Here is a 12417-nt window from a genome sequence, read left to right as displayed (position 1 = left end):
TACATTTTAGTTTCGTATAATTTAATGGTAGAAATCAGCATAGATATACCTAATTTGAAAATAGATATACCTTTTAGTCTCTAAAATATCTAAGTTATATTCGAACATAGATATACCTAGTTTAAATATAGATATACTTTTTAGTTTCATATAATTTAAAGGTAGAAATCAGCATAGATATACCTAATTTATACATAGATATATTGTTTAGTCTCTAAAATATGTAAGTTATATTCGAACATAGATATACCTAGTTTTTAGTTTCGAAAATTTCTAAGTTAGATTCAAAATAGATATACTCAATTTATGCATAGATATACTAATTTATACATAGATATACTTTTTAAAATTTCTAAGTTACAATATCAACAAAGATATACCAAATTCATACATAGTTATACTTTTCTAATTGTGTAAAGTTTAAAGTTCATACCGCTCTATCGTCGTTAGAGATTGAATTTGTTGCTTCAGAATCCACTTCAACAGCCGACGCTACTACTACTTCGTCATTGATTGTCTGTGAAACCACCACCTCCGCCGCGGACGCCACCGCCAACGGCACACATGCGTTCTTTGTTCGAGCCATTTCTCCAAACCTACAAACAAAATCATTTGGATTAGCACTACTCTTCAATCAATTTCGATCACAAAACCCAATCTGAAACAACTCGAATCAAATCGACGAACAGTTAAATCACTTACCCCAATTTCTTAGTTTCCTGTAGATATACCAAGATCGACGAACAGTTATATTGTTGTCGTTGACGAGAATTGAGAATGATTTTACTGGATTTTACAGTGAAGAAATAAAGAAGAAACAAAGGAAAAGAGATGTGAATCGATTTTACCGCAGAGAATTAGGGGAATTAGGGTTTTATTTGGATTTGACCCGAAAACAGTGGACTTGGATTATTTTAGGATCCATTTGCCCTGGTTGGGTTGTAATTAAGCAATATTCTTAGGGTTTTCTGAGTAATTTACTTCGTTTACGGAATAAAAAAAATCAAAAACAAATTTTTATAAAAAGAGTATATGAGATTACTCTTCAACCAAGAGGAGCCGCTGAGAATTTGGTCCCCTTGGCACGTATAAACCCTAGCAGAGACATTAAACCCTGAAAGTAATTAGGGATCACTGTTCTCCGGCTCCGGCGAAAAAATCCCTCGAAATCGTAATTCTCTCATACGTCTCCATTTCTGGGTTTAGCGTTTCAGCAGCTTCCATTTCAGATTCTGAAATTCACCGAATTTTCTCTGTCTTTTGTGTTTATTCTACTAGAAGATTCTTACGGCTTGTTAAAATGATTGTTGATACTATCACTGTCGACTCTTATTTGTGTTGTGTTGCTTTTCAGGATCCTAACCTCAATTGATTGAAGGAAGTTATGTATTCGCTTTCGAGGATTCTCCAAAGGTAAAAAGCTTTCTAATTTATAAATTTTGGTTTTTTTTTTCAATTTTTAGAGCTCTTGTGTGTGGTTTAGCAGCAAGCAAATTAGATCTTCTCTTATGGGGTTTGTTATGATTTATTTGAATTGAAAGTTTTATTTTTTACTTGATTGTGTCATTTAGGAGTCAAAGATATAACTTTGCACCTTCTTCGTTTGGTGCGGTCAGTAAATTAGAAGTATCAAGTGGTGGTGATAAAGAACGGGTCTTTAAATCATTTGGATTGATTTATAGCAAACCTCAAGGTTTAGTCAGACTTTATTCCGCAAGAGATGTGTTTTCACGGTTCTTTGGCATCCACAAGCTTTCTTCTATAGCTGATGCTAAAGATAAAGGAGATGAGGTAGTTAGGGAAGAGGAGCTGTCTGAATCAGAGGAGGCGGTTCCTGTTTCTGGGGATGTACCAGAGGGAGTTGTTGATGATGATTCTTTGTTCGAGCCTGAACTTGGTAGTGACAATGATGATCTTGAAATTGAAGAGAAGCATTCGAAAGATGGTGGGAAACCAACTAAGAAAAGAGGTCAATCTGAGCTGTACGAATCCATTGTTGCTTATAAATCAGTGAAACATGTTCTTGAAAAATGGGTCAAAGAAGGAAAAGATTTGAGTCAAGCTGAGGTTACTCTTGCTATACACAATCTGCGTAAACGCAAATCCTATGCTATGTGTTTGCAGGTAAATATGTTCTCATTTTACACTTTGCCAAATCTTTTATTGTTCTGTCTCTATCACCCTCTTAATGTGTATGTCTTTGCTTGGGCTTTGGCATTTGCAGTTGTGGGAGTGGTTGGGAGCTAATACGCAGTTTGAGTTCACAGAGGCAAATTATGCTTCTCAGTTGGATTTGGTGGCCAAGGTACATAGTTTACAAAAAGCTGAAATCTTTTTGAAAGATATTCCAGAATCTTCTAGGGGAGAAGTAGTATACAGAACCCTGCTGGCAAATTGTGTACTTAAGCATCATGTAAATAAAGCTGAAGACATTTTCAACAAAATGAAAGAGCTAAAATTTCCAACAAGTGTGTTTGCTTGCAACCAGCTGCTTCTCCTCTACAGTATGCATGATAGAAAGAAGATAAGTGATGTTTTGTTGCTAATGGAGAGAGAAAACATCAAGCCGAGTCGTGCTACCTATCATTTTTTAATCAATAGTAAAGGTTTAGCCGGAGACATAACTGGAATGGAGAAGATCGTGGAGACAATTAAGGAAGAAGGCATCGAACTAGATCCTGAACTGCAGTCTATTCTGGCTAAGTACTACATAAGAGCGGGGCTTAAAGAAAGAGCACAAGACCTTATGAAGGAGATAGAAGGGAAAGGTTTGCAACAAACTCCATGGGTGTGCCGGTCATTACTCCCACTTTATGCAGACATAGGAGACAGTGACAATGTGAGAAGACTGAGTAGGTTTGTTGATCAAAATCCGAGATACGATAATTGCATTTCTGCCATTAAAGCATGGGGAAAGCTGAAGGAAGTCGAAGAAGCAGAGGCAGTGTTTGAGAGACTTGTGGAGAAATACAAAATTTTCCCTATGATGCCATATTTTGCCCTCATGGAGATATACACAGAGAACAAGATGCTAGCAAAAGGCAGAGATCTGGTTAAAAGAATGGGAAATGCAGGGATTGCGATTGGGCCGTCGACATGGCACGCGCTTGTGAAGCTATACATCAAAGCAGGAGAAGTTGGAAAAGCTGAGTTGATATTGAACAGAGCTACAAAGGATAATAAGATGAGACCTATGTTCACTACTTACATGGCGATTCTTGAAGAATATGCAAAAAGAGGCGATGTTCATAACACAGAGAAGGTATTCATGAAAATGAAAAGGGCAAGCTATGCAGCTCAGCTTATGCAGTATGAAACCGTGCTCCTGGCTTATATCAACGCCAAAACTCCTGCTTACGGGATGATTGAGAGGATGAAGGCAGACAATGTGTTCCCGAACAAGAGTCTAGCTGCGAAACTGGCTCAGGTTAATCCGTTTAAAAAGTGTCCAGTGTCTGTTTTACTTGACATATAACGATAATCATCTTATGTATTGAGCTGTTAAGTGTTTGTTCTGGTTGCTTCCAAGCTAGGAAATAATAAACAGAGGATTCGTTTTTCTTCCAAAGTTTCTCATTTTTGAGTTTGTGTTCCTGTGGTTTTTTGTAAGTGACATAAACTGGAATAAAATTGAACTGGACTAGAGGTACGTGGAAAAAATTATCGAACCGAAGCAAAAACTAGACTAGTAGAAATTGGAAGACGAAACCGAGAAGTTGAACCGTAAATAAATAAACACATCAGAGCCGACATGAACCGGGTTGGGTATATCCAATGACGTGGGACCCAGCAGATTATAAGAGAATTGAAAAATACAAAAATGCGGTGAGCGTGGATCGAACACGCGACCTTCAGATCTTCAGTCTGACGCTCTCCCAACTGAGCTATCCCCGCTTTGTTGTTACCTTAACGATACGTCAAATAATTAATCTCTAGTTTAAATTTCTATTTTCTCAATTATTCCTTTTGACTTCGCCGCTTGCTTTTGAGAGACGGAGACAAAAACACACACGACGAAGAAATCTCCGGGCGGTCGAAGAAGATGAAATCGTTCAAGGAACAATACACGTTGGGTTCGTTTCTATCTCAAGATCGATCACCGTTCTCTAATTGTTCTCTGGTTGATTAAAAACGAAAGTAATCAATAACCTTATCTCTTATCTGCAGATGAAAGGCTCGCGGAGTCGCGGGAGATAATCGCTAAGTACCCTACTCGGATTCCAGTAAGTATATATCCAGCTCAATTCTAATTCCTTTTCAAATTGATTCCTCCGATCTCTTCAATTATCCGATGTACCCGAGAAGATGATTTTGTTTGTTTATGTTCAATGACAATGAACTTCTAAACCTGGAAATTTTTCTGAGAATTGGATAATTTTGTAGGTAATTGCTGAGAAGTATTGCAAAACGGATCTGCCTGCCATCGAGAAAAAGAAGTAAAAATTTCTCATCTTAAGATTTTGATGATCTCGTCTTGCCTAGCTTATGACTTGTTTGATTACCAAAATCATCTTTGGTTCAATTTATGCTTTACTGAAAGCTAATTTATCCTATAACTTCAAAGATTCATACACATTTTTAGGAGTTAAATAGCTGATTTAGTTTCAAAGTTATCACTTTTGATTTGAATAAGTGGTTTCAATATGATCTGAGAGTTGTCTTTGAATGTTAGGTTTCTGGTTCCAAGAGATATGTCAGTTGGCCAATTCATCTACATATTGAGTGCTAGGTTACATTTGTCTCCTGGTAAAGCCTTATTCGTGTTTGTCAACAACACTCTCCCTCAAACTGGTGAGTTTCTGCTTCAATTGGGTTTTGCTTCTAGGCTTTTTCTAGGAATAGTTTGTTTGATGTCTTCTGTGTTTCCTTTTCTCTGCAGCTGCTCTGATGGACTCGGTCTACGAATCTTACAAAGATGATGATGGATTCGTTTACATGTGCTATAGCAGTGAGAAAACCTTTGGTTGATCCAATAATGATGTTAGTGTCTGTGTACATATACTTTAAACATAAGATGTTCACTACATCAAAAGACATCAAACACTTGTTAAGCTTTATATGACTGCTGCTTGTTTTATCCTTAGACTTTGTTCATCTGTGCACAATCGTTCTACTACAGTCTCAGTTCCAACTAGTATTTCCCCTTAACGCTCTCTTTGTCATCATTGTTTATCTTCCTGAAAATGCAAAAGACCAATGGATTGTTTTACTAGGGGAAGAGTTTTGTGCTTCCTCTCCAGCAAGCACCACGAAGTGGCCACCAACCGGCAAATAGTTCTGGCTACTTTTGGTATCTTTATTAGATTCTGGTTCAGGCTCTGGGCTACAAACATAAGAAATAAGACTTGACATTGTAAAGGTAAAACACTAAACAAAAACTTGGAAGAATATAGAGGAAACAGTGTGGAAGAGTATACACATGTATTGTCTGTCTGATATCTGGATAATCTTTCCAAGTATAGAGTTAACATATTCGCAATTTCTGATGGTAAATGCCTAGTGTTTATATATTTGTATTGTGGCTATTTTTTCTGTTCTTACACCTTTTCTGGCTTCTAATTACATAATGGCTTGTGCATTCAAGAACTCCAATCTTCTTTTAAGAAAATAGAGGCTCTTCTTCTGAACAAAGGTATACTTTTCATTACCATCAAAAGCCAACATAATCAAATGTGCTTGCATCCTTCAAATGTCTCAAGGCAGAAAATTTTGGTGACAAATTCCAAAACCATGAACGGTTTTCAGTGCTTTCAAATGTGTGCCCAAAAGGTATAAGCTTTGTTCTGAAACCTCTGGAGAGAAGAAGAAAAACCAGCCTTGTCTAGAGGTTGGAGTTATTTAGCTCTTGATTTACATAAAAGATGAGTGAATATAACTTTATGTCAAGGAAAGTAAAAAAAAAAAACAAAGAACAGCCAAACCCATATCTGTAAATGGGCCTTTAATGGGCTAAACCGGTTGGTATGATTTCGCACTCGTGATGTGATGTGATAATGAATGTGCAATGGGAATAAAAAAGAAAAGGAAGAGAGAATCTTATTTTTGGCATGTACGTATGGTTGTGAATTGTGATAATACAACCGGCATATGGTCATGATATTCTAAAACGGGACCATTCATTGTCGTCTTATTTACAAATCACATGGAGAGAAGGATATTACAAAATATCGAAACAGAGAGACTATGATTTATTTGTCTTCTTCGAAATATTGGTTTTTTTTAGCTAAATGCATAGAAGCTTATCTAGTTAGTCTCTTTCCACGGTCAAAATTGTAGTCGTTCGTGAATGTACTTCGTGTGTTATGATTTATGAAAAAATCTATACAAAACAGTTACTGTTTGAAAATGTGTCAAACGAAATGATCCTTTTTAGGTAATTCTTATCTTAGACGACCAAAACCAAATTAAACCATAATGATGGAGTTTAGTTTACAGTCAGAATCAAAACTAAGAATGTAACTAAAAATCGTTCACTGTATATAGTAATTAATTGGTTAACACTAGAATACAAATGCCATTTAGCATCTCAGAGTAAGACAATGACAAGTCTATGCATTAATTTCATTCTCTTTGTCATATATATAAGGTAAAATATCTCTATAATTGTTTTTAATATACAAGGCAAATCAAGGGAAATTGTCTTCATCCTTCTCTTATCCCTATCTTCCTCCACAACCTCTCAATCCTCTCACATTAGGATTATCTCTAATCAAAACCGTAGCACATATTTAGATCATTATACATATATTCTTATTCAGCTGAATTCATAATACAGAGTAAAATCTATGCTACATAATGGATAATCTTCAATACATCTTTGCATATTCATATCATTCTAGTAACCCTCAATTTTTAATTTCTTTTTAATCAAACGATGTTTTAGCATACATATATTTTATTTTTTTTGCATGGAACCTATATAAATTTGAATCCGAAAATATAATAAAATACTTTTTCATGTAGTCATTTTTTTTTTTTTTAATAGTCAATAATTCTATCTGAACGAAATATTTTTTTTTCAATTTTAAATCAGAAAAAATGTTACGATTTGATTGTCGGTCACTATTAGGCAGCTACAATGTATCAATAAATATTATGTTTATCAATTTTTCACGAAAATGAAATCTAACTAATTCGTTCGTTAGTTTCTAAAAATCGCAAAACTTTTTGAAATTCTGTGGAAGTCATGATTATGTTCTGTGATGAGCTTTTCGAGCAAAAAACCATAAAACCAAACTTTAAATAAAAAGACCATCACTTCACTTTGCTCTCTTCTATAGAAAATCATCTTCTACTACACTACACATCGAGAGCTCACTGTGAAGAAAAAAACTCGAAACAAATGAAGAAAACACTTTCGCCGGAACCCGTCACCATCTACGGCAATCGCCAAGAAACCTTCGTCGGTGATATGGAGTACTACACTTACTTCGACGAATCTTGTATCCAAGACATGAACTATTTCGTCAAAACAATCACCGGCATCAAATCCAAAGGAATCAGACCAGACCTTATCGGTTCCATCATCGCTCATTACGCTTCAAAATGGCTCCCTGATCTCTCCGGCAATGTCTCCGCCATTATTTCCTCCACCTCCTTAGAATCCAAGAACAACCACAATGACACACAGCCAGAGAGCGTCACTGCATCTGTAATGAAGAAACGGTTTTTCGTCGAAACACTAATCGGAATCCTCCCACCGGAGAAAGACTCTGTTCCTTGCAATTTCCTCCTCCGTCTCCTCAGGACAGCGAAAATGGTCGGAGCTAATCCGAATTATTTAACGGAGCTTGAAACCAGAGTATCGTGGCAGCTCGACCAAGCTTCTCTCAAGGAGCTTATGATACCTTCCTTCAGCTACACGTCTGGTACTTTGCTTGACATTGAGCTTGTGACGCGTCTCGTGAACAAGTTTTCTGGATTGGATAGTGAAGGTGTTAAAACCGCTGCGGCTCTTGTTAAAGTGGCCAAGCTTGTTGACTCCTACCTCGCTGAAGCTGCCGTTGACGGTGGTTTAGCTTTACCGGAGTTTATTTCCTTAATCACAGCTCTTCCTAGCCATGCTCGTACTACAGAGGATGGCTTGTACCGAGCCATTGATACATATCTCAAGGTATAAATAAAGCTTGAAACTTTGAAGTTGAGATAGAAAATTAAGACTGAATTCAAGATTTGGATTCTATTGCAGGCACATCCTCAGGTGTTGAAGCAAGAAAGGAAGGAACTTTGTAGACTTATTGATAGCAGAAAGTTATCACCGGAAGCAGCTCTTCACGCGGCTCAGAATGATCGTTTACCGGTGAGAGCAATCATTGGAGTGTTGTTCACTGAGCAGACAAAGCTAAGTCGTCACATTGACTGTAATAGTAGCTCGATAAGCAGCACTACGAGGAGTCCAACAAACGCTTCTGGTTCACATTACCTCGAGGGAGGTTCTGCAGCGCGGTGTTTGTCTAAACGTGAGATGAATGTTCAACAAGCAGAGATAAGAAGGCTACGGGAGGATGTGGTGAGGCTGCAGAGTCAGTGTGGCGCTATGCATTTCCAGCTGGAGAGGCTTATGGAGAAGAAGAGTAGTGGTGGGAGTAAAGGTTTTTTCCGGTGGAAGAGGCTCGGGTTAGTACCGTCAATTAGAGGAAGTGTTAGTGTTGAAAAGGGCGAGGAAGAATCTGGTGACAATGGTGAAGGATTTGAGCCACGGACTCCTGGTAATATGAAGACAAGGCTTGTCAAAGGAAGAACAACACCTTCAAGGTGGAGAAAATCTATGTCTTAATCTTGAATTAATGAAAACAACACAACAAGCTGTTATTACACATGGAGGAGCAAACAATGGGGAAGTCTTTTTATGCACAACAATGAATAAAACCATATTGATCACAAACACTAAACAAATGCATATATATATATATATGTAGAGATGTGGGAGTGGGAGTGTATTGGGGCTCTAGAATTTGACAGCTCGTTTGATTGTTTGAAGAGAAGACTTGATGAAGTTGTTCTTGACAAGATACTCATTCTCATCGTCGTTTCCTGAAACCACTGGCTTCTTCCTGATGCAGTCTATTCCCTTTTTCATTCCAAAGATGAGTGATGGAGATGATGGAATCCTTGTGAAGGTTCTAGCACTCTCTGATCTCTTCACCACTTTGTCTCTGCCACTCTTCTCTGGTGTGTTCTTTAAATCAAAACTCATTCTGCTTCTACGAGAACTTTCAGTTCTTATTTCCACCTTGCTTGTGTTGTTGTTTGTCTCCTTAGCCTGCAACTGCAAGTCCACCTCTTCTTCATCAACCTTGCTTGTGTTGTTGTTTGCCTCCTTAGCCTGCAACTTCAAATCCACTTCTTCTTCATCAACCTTTTCAAGAAAAGGGAACTTGTGGTCCAGTTTCTCTATCATTTCATCAATCTTCTTGCTTTTCTCTGTTTGAAGATCGTGTGGATCGCTTTTGCTGTTGTTCTCCAGTAAAATATGAAGCCATTTCTCAACGTTTCCTTTCCCTCGCTCTCTCCTGCTTTCCTCATCTTCCTCATTCTCAGGTGCCTTGAAAACATGGAATGCTCTGAAGCTTCTGTTGCTTCTCTTCCCCTCTTCTACATCTGGCTTTTCTTCAACCGGTTTATCATCTTCCAACGCAACAAGAGACTTCTCAGATACCTCTGGAGTCTTCTGTTCCTCTTCCTCCTCCTCTATTTCACAATGCTTCTTAATTTCAGCCTCAGAAGCTGCTGCTTTATGCTCTTCTTCAAAATGTACCCTTAACTCCTTATGTGACGACGTCTCTTCACTTGTTCCTGGAAGATACAGAGATAAGTTCCTGTCTCTATCGTCTAGCAACAAGTCATCTTCATCATTCAGCAAAAGTCTTGATCTTTTCCTTGCTTTCTCTAACTCAGGCTTCACTAGATTCTCCAGCTCCTCTCTTTCTTTAAACTTCTTGTGAAGTTCTTTCTCTGAACCATCACAAATCGCTTTTTGCGCCTCTAATCTTGCCATAAGCGCACTACTCGCAGCCTGGTTTAACCTCACTTGTTCTTTATACACAACACTCCTACAAACACACAAACAAACAAGATTAAACAACACTAAACATTTAAAAGATATTAAAATGCAATTCTTTTACAGAGAAAATCTCTTACTGGTGCATAGCATCACGGATCATCTTCTCGAGTGTATTCCTGTAAGAGCATTGAGATTCTGCCAATCTCCTGCACTTTTCAGCCCTTCTTCTTCGCTTAACCAGCTCATTCTCTAGCTCCTGAATAGTAAGCCGATCTTCATTGTTCTTTCTTGTCAAATCATTCGTTTCATCATCCAACTTCTTCATCTCGGCTCTCATATTCTGCGCTTCCTCCCGGTGTCTCAGTGAGTCCCTCGCAGCAACAATGGCTTGATACGGATTTTTCATTAAGTCTGGAGTCTCATTCTCTTTGGTTGCACCAAATCTCATCTTCCTTGCTGCATTATACATAAAGTTGTTTCAATGCAACAATACGTAAAAAGAGGGACCGAGTAGTAGTTAGTAACACTATACTAACCAGGTGTTTGACGATTGTAATCAAGGGATCTCAAGACTAATGAAGGGTCATAAGGATCTCTTCTTGAAAAAACAACTGCAGCTGAAGCAAGCCCAAACTTGTCTTTTGATTCAACAAAATGTTGTGGAAAATGGTGTGATTCAACCATTTGTATACCGTTAAGTTCTTCGTTTTCGCCTTCTTTGAACAAGAATGAAAATGCCCTCCTCCTATAAAATTTGCATTTCATTAGATGTTTGTCATCAAGGAAATAGATACATAGTGGTATAGATCCAAAGGTTGTTATCTATACCTGAAATCAGAACTAGAAGCAGCGAAAATCGATAAGAACTGATTCACAGAAATACCAACTTGAAGATCCCACCATGGTACTAAGAACTCAAGCTTGTCCTTCTTGTTCTTGCGTGCTTGCCATTGCACTATCCTTAGGTTGCTTGGTACTGTTAAACCTCCTCCTACAAAAAACAATTTAGATACAGAAAAAGCTGTAATCAATAAATAAGACAACAAAGCAACTCAAAATCTAAAAGCAAGGGAGAAGTGTGTGTACTTGAGCAAGGGAACCAATGATCAAAACTCCAAGCAAGAGGAGAAGCTGAATCAGCGTGGAAGTAAACAACATTCCCATATGGATCAATCCGAATAACAGCTGGATCAAATCCTGCATTTCTGCAAACATAATCATAATCATAAGAATCTGAAAATTGACTACTAGTGTGTTAAGTACTGTGAAGAGATTAAGCACTTACCCTAGATGATTAAGCTGTTTCCACAAGAGACTGAGGAAGATCTTGGGTTTTGTTGTTGGTCTCGCTTTCGGATCAATCACTGGAAACATCTGATCTACTTCTCTGCATCTCAAGCTCTACAAGACAAACAAACAAAAAAGATAACTTTTGTCATTACAGAGAAGCTACCAGTTATTCCAAAAAAAAAAAAACTCTAATTCTAAACTCAATCTAGGTCTGGCTAAAACATGAATGGATCAAATTACCTCGTTCTGCTGAAGAATGTAGGGCATGAAAGTGAAAGGAGGACCATTTTTGTAAGGAAAAGCATCAAAATCGCGACAGATCTTAGTGTAAGCTCTAGGATAGCCTTGAGCTTCCTCGATCACCAGATCTTCCTCCGTTATACCATAATCGCCCATCATAGTCACGAAGATCAACTATCTCTCTAGATTATTGTGTTTTAACCAAAGAGAAAGCAAAAATAAGCTTTTGGGAGTGTTCTGTTTTCAGACAAGAGAAGAAGATAAAACTCAAACAACGGTCGGATTTTAGTTGAGTTTAACGATGACCATTCATTCCCTTTTTAATAATTTAAATAATAATAACAGCTACTGGGAGAAGAAAAATTTAAAAAGGAGTGCCACGTAAGCATTGAAACGGCCATGTGGGACTGTAACGGCTATATGCCACGTCGGACCCACGCTCTTCATTTATGGAGTAAGTTAGTTTGGTGGCTCTATGATCATCTTTCTTGTGACAAAAAAACTTTGATTACCTACGGATCCTTTTTGAATTTTTAAAATGTGAATCAAAAGGTCTAGTGATTACGAATTTCTTGGGTATTTTTCTTAACTTTTGTTGTTGTTAATAGAGAATATTAAAAACAGAAAGACTTTTTTTAATATAAACTTATGCTTGGAAAAAGTTTGGGCCCCTAAAAATGTGTTTAAATTGTTTTGGGCCTTTTTAAAAATATATTTTGGGTTATTTCTATTATTCTTTGAAAACATCTGAGCCTATTTCCTTCTTGTTTTCTGTAATAGTTTTGGATTCATGGGCTATGGTCTCTCTGTCTCACCATTTGGGTCGGGCCTGAGTAGCACGGCTTTACCAGCGTCGGAAACCTACAGTCAAAAATGACTTAGAT

The 12417-nt window shown here is 37.6% G+C and overlaps 6 protein-coding genes, 1 long non-coding RNA gene and 1 other non-coding gene across 9 annotated transcripts; 3 read left to right on the top strand and 5 right to left on the bottom strand.

The window, feature by feature from the left end:
* The first annotated feature begins 1023 nt into the window (after positions 1–1023).
* On the top strand, positions 1024–3656 carry AT3G15590 (Tetratricopeptide repeat (TPR)-like superfamily protein). Of its 2 annotated transcripts, NM_112427.5 has the most exons (4): positions 1024–1171; positions 1355–1413; positions 1572–2124; positions 2225–3656. In NM_112427.5, exons 2-4 carry the CDS (start codon positions 1385–1387, stop codon positions 3473–3475), a joined length of 1833 nt encoding a protein of 610 aa, NP_188178.2. In that variant the 5' UTR covers positions 1024–1171; positions 1355–1384; the 3' UTR covers positions 3476–3656. The 2 variants fall into 2 exon arrangements, with proteins under 2 accessions (NP_188178.2, NP_001327555.1); NM_001338178.1 differs by having other exon boundaries at positions 1052–1413; positions 2225–3642.
* Positions 3657–3821: 165 nt separating this feature from the next.
* AT3G15585 lies at positions 3822–3894 on the bottom strand. Its single transcript has one exon. It is a non-coding gene; the product is annotated as a tRNA-Phe (tRNA).
* A 53-nt stretch (positions 3895–3947) lies between these two features.
* On the top strand, positions 3948–5517 carry APG8H (Ubiquitin-like superfamily protein). Its single transcript, NM_112426.4, has 5 exons — positions 3948–4073; positions 4168–4223; positions 4384–4436; positions 4673–4791; positions 4880–5517. Exons 1-5 carry the CDS (start codon positions 4043–4045, stop codon positions 4966–4968), a joined length of 348 nt encoding a protein of 115 aa, NP_566518.1. The 5' UTR covers positions 3948–4042; the 3' UTR covers positions 4969–5517.
* On the bottom strand, positions 5170–5352 carry AT3G15578 (uncharacterized protein; the record flags this gene model as incomplete). Its single annotated transcript, NM_001125166.1, has 1 exon — positions 5170–5352. The coding sequence occupies one exon, from the start codon at positions 5350–5352 to the stop codon at positions 5170–5172; it is 183 nt and encodes a 60-aa protein (NP_001118638.1).
* Positions 5518–7058: 1541 nt separating the features above from the next.
* AT3G15570 (Phototropic-responsive NPH3 family protein) lies at positions 7059–9194 on the top strand. The gene is made up of 2 exons (NM_112425.4): positions 7059–8113; positions 8189–9194. The coding sequence occupies exons 1-2, from the start codon at positions 7343–7345 to the stop codon at positions 8774–8776; spliced, it is 1359 nt and encodes a 452-aa protein (NP_188176.1). The 5' UTR covers positions 7059–7342; the 3' UTR covers positions 8777–9194.
* On the bottom strand, positions 8288–8785 carry AT3G03145. The gene has a single exon (NR_140974.1). It is a non-coding gene; the product is annotated as an other RNA (long non-coding RNA).
* On the bottom strand, positions 8925–11839 carry AT3G15550 (trichohyalin). Its single transcript, NM_112423.5, has 7 exons — positions 11534–11839; positions 11289–11404; positions 11090–11208; positions 10832–10994; positions 10540–10748; positions 10141–10459; positions 8925–10052 (listed from the first exon to the last, which is right to left on the bottom strand). The coding sequence occupies exons 1-7, from the start codon at positions 11690–11692 to the stop codon at positions 8948–8950; spliced, it is 2190 nt and encodes a 729-aa protein (NP_188174.4). The 5' UTR covers positions 11693–11839; the 3' UTR covers positions 8925–8947.
* A 39-nt stretch (positions 11840–11878) lies between these two features.
* AT3G15548 (uncharacterized protein) lies at positions 11879–11980 on the bottom strand (the record flags this gene model as incomplete). Its single annotated transcript, NM_001125165.1, has 1 exon — positions 11879–11980. The coding sequence occupies one exon, from the start codon at positions 11978–11980 to the stop codon at positions 11879–11881; it is 102 nt and encodes a 33-aa protein (NP_001118637.1).
* Positions 11981–12417: the final 437 nt, after the last annotated feature.

The sequence above is a fragment of the Arabidopsis thaliana genome, chromosome 3 (assembly GCF_000001735.4).
Source record: "Arabidopsis thaliana chromosome 3, partial sequence".
In the NCBI taxonomy this organism is placed as follows: Eukaryota; Viridiplantae; Streptophyta; class Magnoliopsida; order Brassicales; family Brassicaceae; genus Arabidopsis; species Arabidopsis thaliana.
The sequence above is the reverse complement of the archived record's forward strand: the minus strand, read 5'-3'. Positions and strand labels throughout refer to the sequence as shown.